We start from the raw sequence: 15,000 nt of genomic DNA, 5'->3' as shown, positions 1-15,000 counted from the left end.
TAACACTACCACTAACACTACTACTACCACTACCACTAACACTACCACTACCACTAACACTAACACTAACACTACTACTACCACTACCACTAACACTACCACTACCACTACCACTAACACTACTACTACCACTACCACTACACTACACACCACTAACACTACCACTAACACTACCACTACCCTACCTACCACTACCACTACCACTACCACTAACACTACCACTACCACTACCACTACCACTACCACTACCACTACCACTACCACTACCACTACCACTAACACTACCACTACCACTACCACTACCACTACCACTAACACTAACACTACCACTACCACTACCACTACCACTACCACTACCACTACCACTAACACTACCACTACCACTACCACTACCACTACCACTACCACTAACACACTACTACCACTACCACCACCACCACCACCACACTACCACTACCACTACCCTACTACCACTACCACTACCACTACCACTACCACTACCACTACCACTAACACTACCACTACCACTACCACTACCACTACCACTACTACTACCACTACCACTACCACTACCACTACCACTAACACTACCACTACCACTACCACTACCACTACCACTACCACTACCACTACCACTACCACTAACACTACCACTAACACTACCACTACCACTAACACTACCACTACCACTACCACTACCACTACCACTACCACTACCACTACCACTACCACTACCACTACCACTACCACTACCACTAACACTACCACTAACACTACCACTAACACTACCACTACCACTACCACTACCACTACCACTAACACTAACACTACCACTAACACTACCACTAACACTACCACTACCACTACCACTACCACTACCACTACCACTAACACTACCACTACCACTACCACTAACACTACCACTACCACTACCACTACCACTACCACTAACACTACCACTACCACTACCACTACCACTACCACTAACACTAACACTAACACTAACACTACTACTACCACTACCACTACCACTACCACTAACACTACCACTACCACTACCACTAACACTAACACTACCACTACCACTACCACTACCACTAACACTACCACTACCACTACCACTAACACTACCACTACCACTACCACTACCACTACCACTAACACTACTACTACCACTAACACTACCACTAACACTAACACTAACTGACACATTGAAGTCTTTTAAATGTAGAAAGTCTCCAGTTACACAAAGCCTAGATGTCGTGTTTGGTTTTGAGTTGACCATTGACATGCTTGTACGTAGGCCACAGCTGATTAGACTGCAAACAAATCCCCCCCCCCCCAAATTTGTTTTTTTTTGTGTGTTTTTTTTAACCAAAGCAGGAGATGTGGATTTGGGCCTTAACTTCATGCAGCTGCCATCGTGTTTTAACGAGTCGAGTTGAGACAAAGCATTACACCATCTGTCTCCAAGGTTGAGCTTTTCAAAAGCCTCAATGCTCAGTATAAAACATGCAGAAGTAAGACTTGAATCATTCATGTCCCTCCATCCCAATCAGACGATAAAGTAACTCCTCAGAAAGACAATCCCCTTGCATCCTCTGGATTTCATTGGAAATGACTTTTAATACGTTGGCTCTCACTCTCCTCGGTGACACTTCTTTCAAATCAACCTTGAATTACAGCTTATTTATTGTAATGGAAAGAACTGCACAATCTCCATCACACACATCGCTTTTAAGTAACATCATAAAGCTTTAGTATCTGTGGTTTATATGTCGCTCGCCGGGCTTAAAAACACATTGTGGAGACTTATTAATCGATTATTAATATCGACCTATGAGGTTATGAGGAGAAAAATATTACACGACTCAGATACAACCTTGAAATGATTATCATTATTAAAGCTAGTAATTATTAGCATTAAATACTATAAATACTGCTAATAATATCTGCCATTATAGCTAAAACACCCATTAATTCCTAATCCGCAGCAGTAATTACTGCATGGCTCAGGTTTTTTGTCAGGCTCGTTCTGCTTCCTGAGAGTAAGACAATTTAAAACTAGTCTCAGAGGCAGAGAGAGAGAGAGAGAGAGAGAGAGTAGAGAGAGAGAGAGAGAGAAAAGAGGTAGATAGAAAGAAAGAGAGACGCAGGGAGAGAGATGGGAAGAGCAGAGAGAGAGAGAGATGGGAAGAGGAGAGAGAGAGGAGAGAGAGAGATGAGGAGAGAGAGAGAGAGATGAGAGAGAGAGGGGGGGAGAGGAGAGAGAGAAAGAGAGAGAGATGGGAAGAGGAGAGAGAGTGAGAGAGAGATGGGAAGAGGGGAGAGAGAGAGAGAGAGAGAGAGAGAGAGAGAGAGAGAGAGAGAGAGATGGGAAGAGGAGAGAGAGATGAGAAAGGGAATACGGCTGGGCGATATGGATGGAATCCAGGTTTCGTGACTGCATCCCTCCTCTCCTTGTTTCGTCTTTATTTTGAATGTAATCAGTCTCTTTTTGACTGACAGGCATGACCAAAACAGATCATGTTGAATAGAGAAAGCGGGGAACAGTCAGGCTTGCATTGGAAATACTGTATCTGTCTGTGTCCCAAACAGCATCCTATCCCCTACACAGCACACGTTTTTAACCTCCTATATAGGACGACATTTGGAACAGAGTCCGTGTAGAAGTAGATCAAATGGAACGTCGCAGGATATTATTAAGACAGTATTTACCCTGAACGGTGTCTTAATAATGCTATGCCCGATTAGGAGAACAAAAATATGGCATGCCATCAGGGCCTATCTTCCGCCTTCACCCAAATCTCTCCTCATACAGTGGAACTCTTGTCACAGAGACACACACGCACGCACACACACACACACACACACACACACACACACACACACACACACACACACACACACACACACACACACACACACACACACACACACACACACACACACACACACACACACACACACAGACGGAACGGAACTCTGGCACAGCCAGAAGAGGGGCTGACTCTCACTGGCTGTTTATGTACAGCTTTGCTTTTCTCTCACAAAAGAAAAATATAAAATGCCACAGATGGATTTATAGTGATCACCTCCTCTGATGTTTCAGCTTGAAAAGATAAATCAAATAAAAATAGCTTACATTTGGGTCTGTGTACGGTCTACACATATAAGATTTGGGATTTTCGTTTTTTTTTCTTCGTTTTTTTTTTGTTTGTCAATTCACACTTTTATTAAACATTTCCTCTATCGCTTGCCAGCTAACTCCAAGTTGCGTGGCAACAGGGTAGAGCGGTGTTCGTACCCACCTCCCACCGTTCCCTGCCACCCTACAATACAATACAATTCACATGGCACCCTACTCCCTATAAAGAGCACTTCTTAAAGTAAAGTAGTGACAGTAGTGAACTATAATGGCATTAGGGACGCAGCCTACAAACAAGGAGCGTAACATGGACGTTGCCAAGACCTTAAATAACCATTGGGATCTTAAAAACAGACAGTGAGCGAGGTATCTAGCAGATGAAAGTGTTACATGTCATTATATTTTAGGATAATCCCATATTGCCATTATTTTTTTATTTTTTTTAAATGTGGGTGATTCAATATTAAATGCTTAATCCAGCTCTTGATAGACTAGGCCTATGCATTGGCATTAGGCTTGTCAACCACACATTCATCCATACACAAACAACACTGTGCTTAGGCCTCCTTAGAGACAGGAAGCAGTGGCCTCCTTAGAGACAGGAAGCAGTGGCCTCCTTAGAAACAGGAAGCAGTGGCCTCCTTAGAGACAGGAAGCAGTGGCCTCCTTAGAAACAGGAAGCAGTGGCCTCCTTAGAGACAGGAAGCAGTGGCCTCCTTAGAGACAGGAAGCAGTGGCCTCCTTAGAAACAGGAAGCAGTGGCCTCCTTAGAAACAGGAAGCAGTGGCCTCCTTAGAGACAGGAAGCAGTGGCCTCCTTAAAGACAGGAAGCAGTGGTCTCCTTAGAAACAGGAAGCTGTGCATCAGTAGCATAGTCTAAGTTAGGAACTGACTCATTCAACACCTCCAAAAACCAGGACACTTTCCATGCCAGAATCTCTTCTCTCCTTCCAGAAAATGTTTAAAAGATATTTATATATACAGTACCAGTCAAAAGTAGTGCACTATGTAGGGAATATAATGCCATTTGGGATACATCCCATATAATTTATTCATATATACAGTACCAGTCAAACGTTTGGACACACCTACTCATTCCAGGGTTTTTCTTTACTTTTACTATTTTCTACATTGTAAAATAATAGTGAAGACATCAAAACTATGAAATAACACATATGGAATCATGTAGTAAACAGAAGAAGGGTTAAACAAATCTAAATAGATTATCTATTTTATATTCTACAAATTAGCCACCCTTTGCCTTGATGACAGCTTTGCACACTGTTGGCATTCTCCGTTTCCAATTCTCCTTTTCCAATTTTCCAACAGTCTTGAAGGAGTTCCCACATATGCTGAGCACTTATGCTGCTTTTCCTTAACTCTGCGATCCAAATTGTCCCAAACCATCTGATCTGTGTTGAGGTTCGGTGATTATGGAGGCCAGGTCATCTGATGCAGCACTCCATCACTCTCCTTGGTCAAATAGCTCTTACACAGCCTTGAGGTGTGTTTTGGGTTATTGTCCTGTTGAAAAACTAATGATAGCTCCATATAGCTCCACTAAGCGTAAATCAAAAGGTGATGGTGTATTGCTGGTGAATGCTGTGGTAGCCATGCAGGTTAAGCGTGCCTTGAATTTTAAATAAATCCCTGACAGTGTCACCAGCAAAGCACCCCCACACCGTCACACCTCCTCTTCCATGCTTCGCGGTGGGAACCACACATGCAGAGATCATCCATTCATCTACTCTCACAAAGAACCAAAAATCTCAAATTTAGACTCATCAGATCAAAGGACAGATTTCCACCAGTCTAATGTCCATTGCTCATGTTTCTTGGACCAAGCAAGTCTCTTCTTATTATTGGTGTCCTTTAGTAGTGGTTTCTTTGCAGCAATTTAACCATGAAGGCCTGATTCACGCAGTCTCTTCTGAACAGTTGATGTTGAAATGCGTCTGTTACATCAACACTGTGAAGCATTTATTTGGGCTGCAATCTGAGATGCAGTTAACTCGAATGGACTTATCCTCTGCAATAGAGGTAACTGTAGGTTGGCGGTCCTCATGGGAGCCAGTTTCATCATAGCGCTTGATGGTTTTTGCGAATGCACTTGAAGAAACTTTCAAAGTTTTGAGATTGACTGACCTTCATGATGGACTGTAATTTCTTTTTGCTTATTTGAGTTGTTCTTGCCATAATATGGACTTGGTCTTTTACCAAATATGGCTATCTTCTGTATACCACCCCTACCTTGTCACAACACAAATTATTGGCTCAAATGCATTAAGAAGGAAACAAATTTCACAAATTAACTTTTAACAAGGCACATCTGTTAATTGAAATGCATTCCTGGTGGCTACCTTATGAAGCTGGTTGAGAGAATGCCAAGAGTGGCTACTTTGAAGAATCTCAAATATAAAATATATTTTAATTTGTAGAAACCCTTTTTTTTCGTTTACTACGTGATTCCATATGTTTTATTTCATAGTGTTGAATGTCTTCACTATTATTCTACAATTTACAAAACAGTAAAAAAGTAAAGAAAAACCCTGGAATGAGTAGGTGTATCCAAACGTTTGACTGGTACTGTATATATGAATAAATTAAATGTATTTTACATATTTGTAGCACATCCACTGCTCTTGAACACACCCACAATTACAATATTCAATGGTAAGTTTACCATAGCAGGTGTGATAGATATTAAAATCTTGAATTGGAATATGACGATACAAATTATGCTACTACAAAGCCAAATGAAACGACGTACCTACAGAGAGAAACAGCATACTGTATCTACAGAGAGAAATAGCCCACTCTACCTACAGAGAGAAATAGCCTATCTATTGAGAGAAATAGCCTACCTATTGAGAGAAATAGCCTACTGTATCTACAGAGAGAAATAGCCTACTGTACCTACAGAGAGAAATAGCCTATCTATTGAGAGAAATAGCCTACTGTATCTACAGAGAGAAATAGCCTACTGTATCTACAGAAAGAAATAGCCTACTGTATCTACAGAGAGAAATAGCCTACCTATTGAGAGAAATAGTCTACTGTATCTACAGAGAGAAATAGCCGACTGTATCTACAGAGAGAAATAGCCTACCTATTGAGAGAAATAGCCTACCTATTGAGAGAAATAGCCTACTGTATCTACAGAGAGAAATAGCCTACCTATTGAGAGAAATAGCCTACCTATTGAGAGAAATAGCCTACTGTATCTACAGAGAGAAATAGCCTACCTATTGAGAGAAATAGCCTACCTATTGAGAGAAATAGCCTACTGTATCTACAGAGAGAAATAGCCGACTGTATCTACAGAGAGAAATAGCCTACCTATTGAGAGAAATAGCCTACCTATTGAGAGAAATAGCCTACTGTATCTACAGAGAGAAATAGCCTACCTATTGAGAGAAATAGCCTACTGTATCTACAGAGAGAAATAGCCTACCTATTGAGAGAAATAGTCTACTGTATCTACAGAGAGAAATAGCCGACTGTATCTACAGAGAGAAATAGCCTACCTATTGAGAGAAATAGCCTACCTATTGAGAGAAATAGCCTACCTATTGAGAGAAATAGCCTACCTATTGAGAGAAATAGCCTACCTATTGAGAGAAATAGCCTACCTATTGAGAGAAATAGCCTACCTATTGAGAGAAATAGCCTACCTATTGAGAGAAATAGCCTACCTATTGAGAGAAATAGCCTACCTATTGAGAGAAATGACAAGTCTATTCCAATACACAAACATGTCTGCCACTGTGCTACAGAGACAAAATAGTGAACCGCAAACCACAAACGACAACAGTGTTTCAAAAAAAAAAAAAAGTTTAAATTTCAGCATCGCTCTCCGTAAACCCACAGAAAACTGGCGGTAATAGTTGAACTGCCACTGGTATGATACACCTGCTGTTAATACCCAAGGAGGAGAAGGAGTCTTCATTGAGGCCAGACACTTAAAGAGACATCAGGCGTCCTCAGCTACGGGGGACTACTGAGTGGGAGGTCCAAGGACGAGGGAACGATTTCAGATGTACTATACAGCACATGTAAACCCACTACTATCACGGTCAATACCAACAGAGATATTCACAGCTTTATAGTGTAACTATACAGCACATGTAAACCCACTACTATCACGGTCAATACCAACAGAGATATTCACAGCTTTATAGTGTAACTATACAGCACATGTAAACCCACTACTATCACGGTCAATACCAACAGAGATATTCACAGCTTTATAGTGTAACTATACAGCACATGTAAACCCACTACTATCACGGTCAATACCAACAGAGATATTCACAGCTTTATAGTGTAACTATACAGCACATGTAAACCCACTACTATCACGGTCAATACCAACAGAGATATTCACAGGTTTATAGTGTAACTATACAGCACATGTAAACCCACTAATATCACGGTCAATACCAACAGAGATATTCACAGCTTTATAGTGTAACTATACAGCACATGTAAACCCACTACTATCACGGTCAATACCAACAGAGATATTCACAGCTTTATAGTGTAACTATACAGCACATGTAAACCCACTACTATCACGGTCAATACCAACAGAGATATTCACAGCTTTATAGTGTAACTATACAGCACATGTAAACCCACTACTATCACGGTCAATACCAACAGAGATATTCACAGCTTTATAGTGTAACTATACAGCACATGTAAACCCACTAATATCACGGTCAATACCAACAGAGATATTCACAGCTTTATAGTGTAACTATACAGCACATGTAAACCCACTAATATCACGGTCAATACCAACAGAGATATTCACAGCTTTATAGTGTAACTATACAGCACATGTAAACCCACTAATATCACGGTCAATACCAACAGAGATATTCACAGCTTTATAGTGTAACTATACAGCACATGTAAACCCACTAATATCACGGTCAATACCAACAGAGATATTCACAGCTTTATAGTGTAACTATACAGCACATGTAAAACCCACTAATATCACGGTCAATACCAACAGAGATATTCACAGCTTTATAGTGTAACTATACAGCACATGTAAACCCACTAATATCACGGTCAATACCAACAGAGATATTCACAGCTTTATAGTGTAACTATACAGCACATGTAAACCCACTAATATCACGGTCAATACCAACAGAGATATTCACAGCTTTATAGTGTAACTATACAGCACATGTAAACCCACTAATATCACGGTCAATACCAACAGAGATATTCACAGCTTTATAGTGTAACTATACAGCACATGTAAACCCACTAATATCACGGTCAATACCAACAGAGATATTCACAGCTTTATAGTGTAACTATACAGCACATGTAAACCCACTACTATCACGGTCAATACCAACAGAGATATTCACAGCTTTATAGTGTAACTATACAGCACATGTAAACCCACTAATATCACGGTCAATACCAACAGAGATATTCACAGCTTTATAGTGTAACTATACAGCACATGTAAACCCACTAATATCACGGTCAATACCAACAGAGATATTCACAGCTTTATAGTGTAACTATACAGCACATGTAAACCCACTACTATCACGGTCAATACCAACAGAGATATTCACAGCTTTATAGTGTAACTATACAGCACATGTAAACCCACTACTATCACGGTCAATACCAACAGAGATATTCACAGCTTTATAGTGTAACTATACAGCACATGTAAACCCACTACTATCACGGTCAATACCAACAGAGATATTCACAGCTTTATAGTGTAACTATACAGCACATGTAAACCCACTAATATCACGGTCAATACCAACAGAGATATTCACAGCTTTATAGTGTTTGATTTATGTTTGATTGTGTCTGTGTGTGTGTGTGTGTGTGTGTGTGTGTGTGTGTGTGTGTGTGTGTGTGTGTGTGTGTGTGTGTGTGTGTGTGTGTGTGTGTGTGTGTGTGTGTGTGTGTGTGTGTGTGTGTGTGTGTGTGTGTGTGTGGGGCGTACAATGTAATAGCTGATGCACAAAGCGAACCCTTTAGGCACAAACGTCAATTCGACGTCAATTCAACGTCTGTCGAAGGGAATTTCATTGAAATGACGTGGAGACCATGTTGATTCAACCAGTGTGTGCCCAGAGGGAAAAGACCTCTCCAATAATATATTTAAACTCATTAAAGAAGACAAATGTGACACAACAAAAAAAATATATAACAATGGCATGTTAAACAACATCTGCAATATCCACAATTAAAATTGCGTTATTTAAATGAGTTGTTATTGACATACTTGAGCCTGCAAAATGTCCACTTCCCAGAGATGCTGGTCCGGTTTTACCACTAACAGGAGGAGAGAACATCTGAAAGAACATAAATAGTATTTTACAAGAGAGAGACACTCTTTTATTGTTGGAATAATAATAATAATTATAAATAAATAATAAATAAATAAATAATAGCATGTGTTCTAGTGAAAAGGTTTTATGATATTATTATTAGGCCGTAACACAATAAAGCATAAGGAAGTATTCTATATCCTTAAATCCCTAGTGGTGTATTCTATATCCTTAAAGCCCTAGTGGTGAATTCTATATCCTTAAATCCCTAGTGGTGTATTCTATATCCTTGAAGCCCTAGTGGTGTATTCTATATCCTTAAATCCCTAGTGGTGTATTCTATATCCTTAAATCCCTAGTGGTGTATTCTATATCCTTAAATCCCTAGTGGTGTATTCTATATCCTTAAAGCCCTAGTGGTGTATTCTATATCCTTAAATCCCTAGTGGTGTATTCTATATCCTTAAATCCCTAGTGGTGTATTCTATATCCTTAAATCCCTAGTGGTGTATTCTATATCCTTAAATCCCTAGTGGTGTATTCTATATCCTTAAATCCCTAGTGGTGTATTCTATATCCTTAAAGCCCTAGTGGTGTATTCTATATCCTTAAATCCCTAGTGGTGTATTCTATATCCTTAAATCCCTAGTGGTGTATTCTATATCCTTAAATCCCTAGTGGTGTATTCTATATCCTTAAAGCCCTAGTGGTGTATTCTATATCCTTAAATCCCTAGTGGTGTATTCTATATCCTTAAATCCCTAGTGGTGTATTCTATATCCTTAAATCCGTAGTGGTGTATTCTATATCCTTAAAGCCCTAGTGGTGTATTCTATATCCTTAAATCCATAGTGGTGTATTCTATATCCTTAAATCCCTAGTGGTGTATTATATATATATATCCTTAAATCCCTAGTGGTGTATTCTATATCCTTAAATCCCTAGTGGTGTATTATATATCCTTAAATCCCTAGTGGTGTATTCTATATCCTTAAATCCATAGTGGTGTATTCTATATCCTTAAATCCCTAGTGGTGTATTCTATATCCTTAAATCCCTAGTGGTGTATTCTCTATCCTTAATGCCCTAGTGGTGTATTCTATATCCTTAAATCCCTAGTGGTGTATTCTATATCCTTAAATCCCTAGTGGTGTATTCTATATCCTTAAAGCCCCAGTGGTGTATTCTATATCCTTAAATCCCTAGTGGTGAATTCTATATCCTTAAATCCCTAGTGGTGTATTCTATATCCTTAAAGCCCCAGTGGTGTATTTTAAATCCCTAGTGGTGTATTCTATATCCTTAAATCCCTAGTGGTGTATTCTATATCCTTAAAGCCCCAGTGGTGTATTTTAAATCCCTAGTGGTGTATTCTATATCCTTAAATCCCTAGTGGTGTATTCTATATCCTTAAAGCCCTAGTGGTGTATTCTATATCCTTAAATCCCTAGTGGTGTATTCTATATCCTTAAAGCCCTAGTGGTGAATTCTATATCCTTAAATCCCTAGTGGTGTATTCTATATCCTTAAAGCCCTAGTGGTGAATTCTATATCCTTAAATCCCTAGTGGTGTATTTTAAATCCCTAGTGGTGTATTCTATATCCTTAAAGCCCTAGTGGTGTATTCTATATCCTTAAATCCCTAGTGGTGTATTCTATATCCTTAAAGCCCCAGTGGTGTATTCTATATCCTTAAAGCCCTAGTGGTGTATTCTATATCCTTAAATCCCTAGTGGTGTATTCTATATCCTTAAAGCCCTAGTGGTGTATTCTATATCCTTAAATCCCTAATGGTGTATTCTATATCCTTAAAGCCCTAGTGGTGTATTCTATATCCTTAAATCCCTAGTGGTGTATTCTATATCCTTAAATCCATAGTGGTGTATTCTATATCCTTAAAGCCCTAGTGGTGTATTCTATATATATATCCTTAAATCCCTAGTGGTGTATTCTATATCCTTAAATCCCTAGTGGTGTATTCTCTATCCTTAAAGCCCTAGTGGTGTATTCTATATATATATCCTTAAATCCCTAGTGCTGTATTCTATATCCTTAAAGCCCTAGTGGTGAATTCTATATCCTTAAATCCCTAGTGGTGTATTTTAAATCCCTAGTGGTGTATTCTATATCCTTAAAGCCCTAGTGGTGTATTCTATATCCTTAAATCCCTAGTGGTGTATTCTATATCCTTAAATCCCTAGTGGTGTATTCTATATCCTTAAATCCCTAGTGGTGTATTCTATATCCTTAAATCCCCAGTGGTGTATTCTATATCCTTAAATCCCTAGTGGTGTATTCTATATCCCTTAAATCCATAGTGGTGTATTCTATATCCTTAAATCCCTAGTGGTGTATTCTATATCCTTAAATCCCGAGTGGTGTATTCTATATCCTTAAATCCCTAGTGGTGTATTCTATATCCTTAAATCCCTAGTGGTGTATTCTATATCCTTAAATCCCTAGTGGTGTATGCTATATCCTTAAAGCCCTAGTGGTCTATTCTAAGCGTATCCTTAAAGCCCTCGTGCGTATCCTTAAAGCCCTCCCTAGTGGTGTACTCTATACGTATCCTTCAAATTAGGATATGAAAAATGTGCCTATAGCCTACTCCTCAGAAATAACAGCAATTTAATACGGTAGCTATTAGTAGGCCAACCTAACTGTAAAACACTGACCAAATGTCTGGATTATCAATTAGGATTTTTTTCCCCCCTGATACATAAAAAGCGCTTTATATATTTTTCTCAAACAGCTAGCTCGAAGTTGACCAAGAGTTGCGAGCATTATTGGTTAATGAAAACATGACCGTAGGCACGTTTCCTTGTCCAAACTTCCCGAACATAAAGCGTTTCTATAAAGACAAATATTTGCCACAACCAGAACAGGTCTGAATAAAGTCAACTATCCGTTATTCATAACATTATATAAAAACATAGACTTTGGAAAAGTACCGGTAAGATATGTGTTATAAAGCATCGACTAGTTGTTATTATGTTGTATGGGGCTCGTCCCGCATGCAGTTATTACTGGGACTGGTTCTACTGACAGTGAGAGCTGTCAGTAGAATGCATAAAAAGACAAGAAGCTAAACTTATTCAACATGTTCTATTCTAGGACAGAATGAAACAAGAAAAATATACTTTAAAAGGGGATATACTACCATTGATGTTGGGAACATTTTCAAATCGCTGTTTCGCATCTATAGAAACAACACAATTACTAATGCAATATCATATTTCTCTGCACATATTTTTGGAAAAACACGTAGTAAATAGAAAACCACAATTAATTGAACTTTCTTTCAATATTATTGTTTACCTTGAGTTAAAAACGTACAGGAAAAAAAAGAACACTTTTAAAGAAATAGCCTCACAATGAATACCAAAAAACATGAGTCTATCTATTGCCATACAAATCAAAAATACAAACAGTCGCCGGTAGGTCGGTGCCTTGGTTTCGGTCATTGCTATATTATAACAATTGCTTACCGCACTGAAATCCAATAAGTCGCTCAGTTCTTTGTCTGTCCCTATGGCAGCCATTCGCTGTTGGTGATGCATTTTTAGCAAAATCACACAAACCTAAAAAACATGGAAAGAAATAGCGGTCAGAGGACGCCAGTTCTCGCACCGATAGGAGGGGTAACGACCTTATCACTCACTCACTATATGAGATCTTCCTCGCAATCAACACACGACCGGGAACCCGGAGTCGCGCAAATTCCACTTTGCATTAAAATCTATTATATTTCAACGCATCCTTGTGCCACAGGAGGTTTAGATAAAAAAAAAAACAAGAATCCGTTAATTGTATGAAAGAAATAGACATATACGAATGTTTCCCAAAGTCCAGTTCTGGCTGTGCAAAAGGCAGTTTATCCGGGAGATCAAGTGACAATCCCGTGCATAGAAAGATGAAATAAATAAACGCTATAAAGACAGCGGAAAATGTACAACAAAACGGACTCGTGAACTAGCCAACACAGGCAGCGAAAGTATGACAGAACGTTTGTAAATATCCGTTTGTAAATGCGAATGTGATCATTGAGGACTTTTATTCATTTCCACTGAGCTGAGTTTGAGCCCCATGTGCGTGTCACCGAATGGTAGACTAATACCGTTGGTTTCTACAGCCACCTAGCTACCTTTTAATATATCGATACCTGCACTCTTGCTACCAGTATTTGTTGAGTTGAAATGTACACTACAAAGGGGGATATAATAAAAGTGATTGATATTCCATCAAATAAATATTTTGTCTTCATTGATTGGTTTACAACGCCGATATATTTGTGTTCACACAGAATATCGATCTGTCTGTCAACATCTCAAACCACCGAGAATCACATTATGGATATTGCACCTATGTTGAAAATAACTTTTATTTCGATAGTAGCTAGTCTACTTTTGAAATGATGAAAATATTGTTGTCATTACAAGATAACGAAGCACCTATTCACCTGGTCACTGGGTTGTATGTATTTGTGTATATTAAGGCTTGAGTTACTTGATCATTGAGTTATACCTGCGAACGTTATTTCTAGACTATATGGCAAATTGTGTTTTTTGGGGGGCATCAACACAGGTAGCCTATTCAATTATATCACAGGCGATGAAACGTGCAAATACAAAATATTTTTTAACATTACATAAAATACGTTAGCCCTTTTCCCTTATTTTCAGAGCTGAGAGACTAACACAACTAACGTGGACTGACTAACATCTTTCTGTCCGTGAAATAGTGTCATAAAGCGGTGCCTGTCGGTTTTTGAGGACTTGGGTCGCGGTGGAGCGCTACCGACACGACCGGTTTGGATATGAACTGTCCCAACCAACCCGTGACACGTTGGATTGATCAACCAACACCGGTGTCTCTTCGTCTGCAACCAATAGAAAAGTTTGAACAGACAGAGACGGTCAGTCTGTGTACCTTGCAGACAGAACAGAGAGAGAGACACAGAAGGGAAACCCGAGTTTTTATCAAATCCACATACTGGGTATGTCTCCAACTATCCTTGTTGTAAAATAAGTTACACTAACATCAAAATTAAAAATGAAATTACCTTCGTTTTGATACGTTTACGTAATCCACAAAAGTGTATATATTTGCTCTCTTATGTGTAAACTCAAAGACGATAGCTGACGACTTTTTGTCTGTGCTAGCGGAGCTATCCCGATATATGTATCTTCTCTACGATGTTAGCGGCTAAACATTTGTTTGAAAACTGAAATATGTTTTCCGGTGTTAGGGTCAACTTTGCAGCAACAACAAAAAAAAAAAACTACGTAGTTGTACATCCAAAAGGGGTTGCTTTAAATGAGACCGTTTTGGCTTTTATTTTCACATCCTATGCAGTTAGCTCCCAAGCTAGCTGTCTACTTTTCCATTGCTCTCGTCTAGCGTCAATGTCTCTAGTTACCACAGTCACAAAGTCTTAATCATGGTTATATCCACCCCTGCCTTATTTCTACACTTATCTCCTTCATAATAAGATGTTTCACCTAATCCTAAACCTTAACAATA

General features: G+C 39.0%; 1 protein-coding gene across 12 annotated transcripts in view; it reads right to left on the bottom strand.

Annotated features, from left to right (window-relative positions):
* The window catches only part of LOC118379415 (transcription factor 4-like), a 439,744-nt gene extending 424,893 nt beyond the window's left edge, over positions 1 to 14,851 (bottom strand). For 3 of the 12 annotated variants that reach the window (XM_052524927.1, XM_052524924.1, XM_052524930.1), the window contains exons 1-4: positions 14,540 to 14,851; positions 12,966 to 13,058; positions 12,638 to 12,676; positions 9,432 to 9,501 (exon numbers count right to left, since the gene is read on the bottom strand). In XM_052524927.1, the coding sequence (XP_052380887.1) occupies positions 9,432 to 9,501; positions 12,638 to 12,676; positions 12,966 to 13,037 (181 nt within the window). In that variant the 5' untranslated portion in view covers positions 13,038 to 13,058; positions 14,540 to 14,851. Of the gene's footprint in view, positions 1 to 9,431; positions 9,502 to 12,637; positions 12,677 to 12,965; positions 13,059 to 13,138; positions 13,527 to 14,539 lie in introns of those variants that run through there. The other 9 variants (XM_052524921.1, XM_052524928.1, XM_052524923.1 and 6 more) reach the window with 9 other exon arrangements.
* Between the last annotated feature and the right edge of the window lie 149 nt (positions 14,852 to 15,000).

Source organism: Oncorhynchus keta, chromosome 9 (genome assembly GCF_023373465.1).
Source record: "Oncorhynchus keta strain PuntledgeMale-10-30-2019 chromosome 9, Oket_V2, whole genome shotgun sequence".
Classification (NCBI taxonomy): domain Eukaryota; kingdom Metazoa; phylum Chordata; class Actinopteri; order Salmoniformes; family Salmonidae; genus Oncorhynchus; species Oncorhynchus keta.
This window is presented reverse-complemented; position numbering and strand designations above follow the sequence as displayed.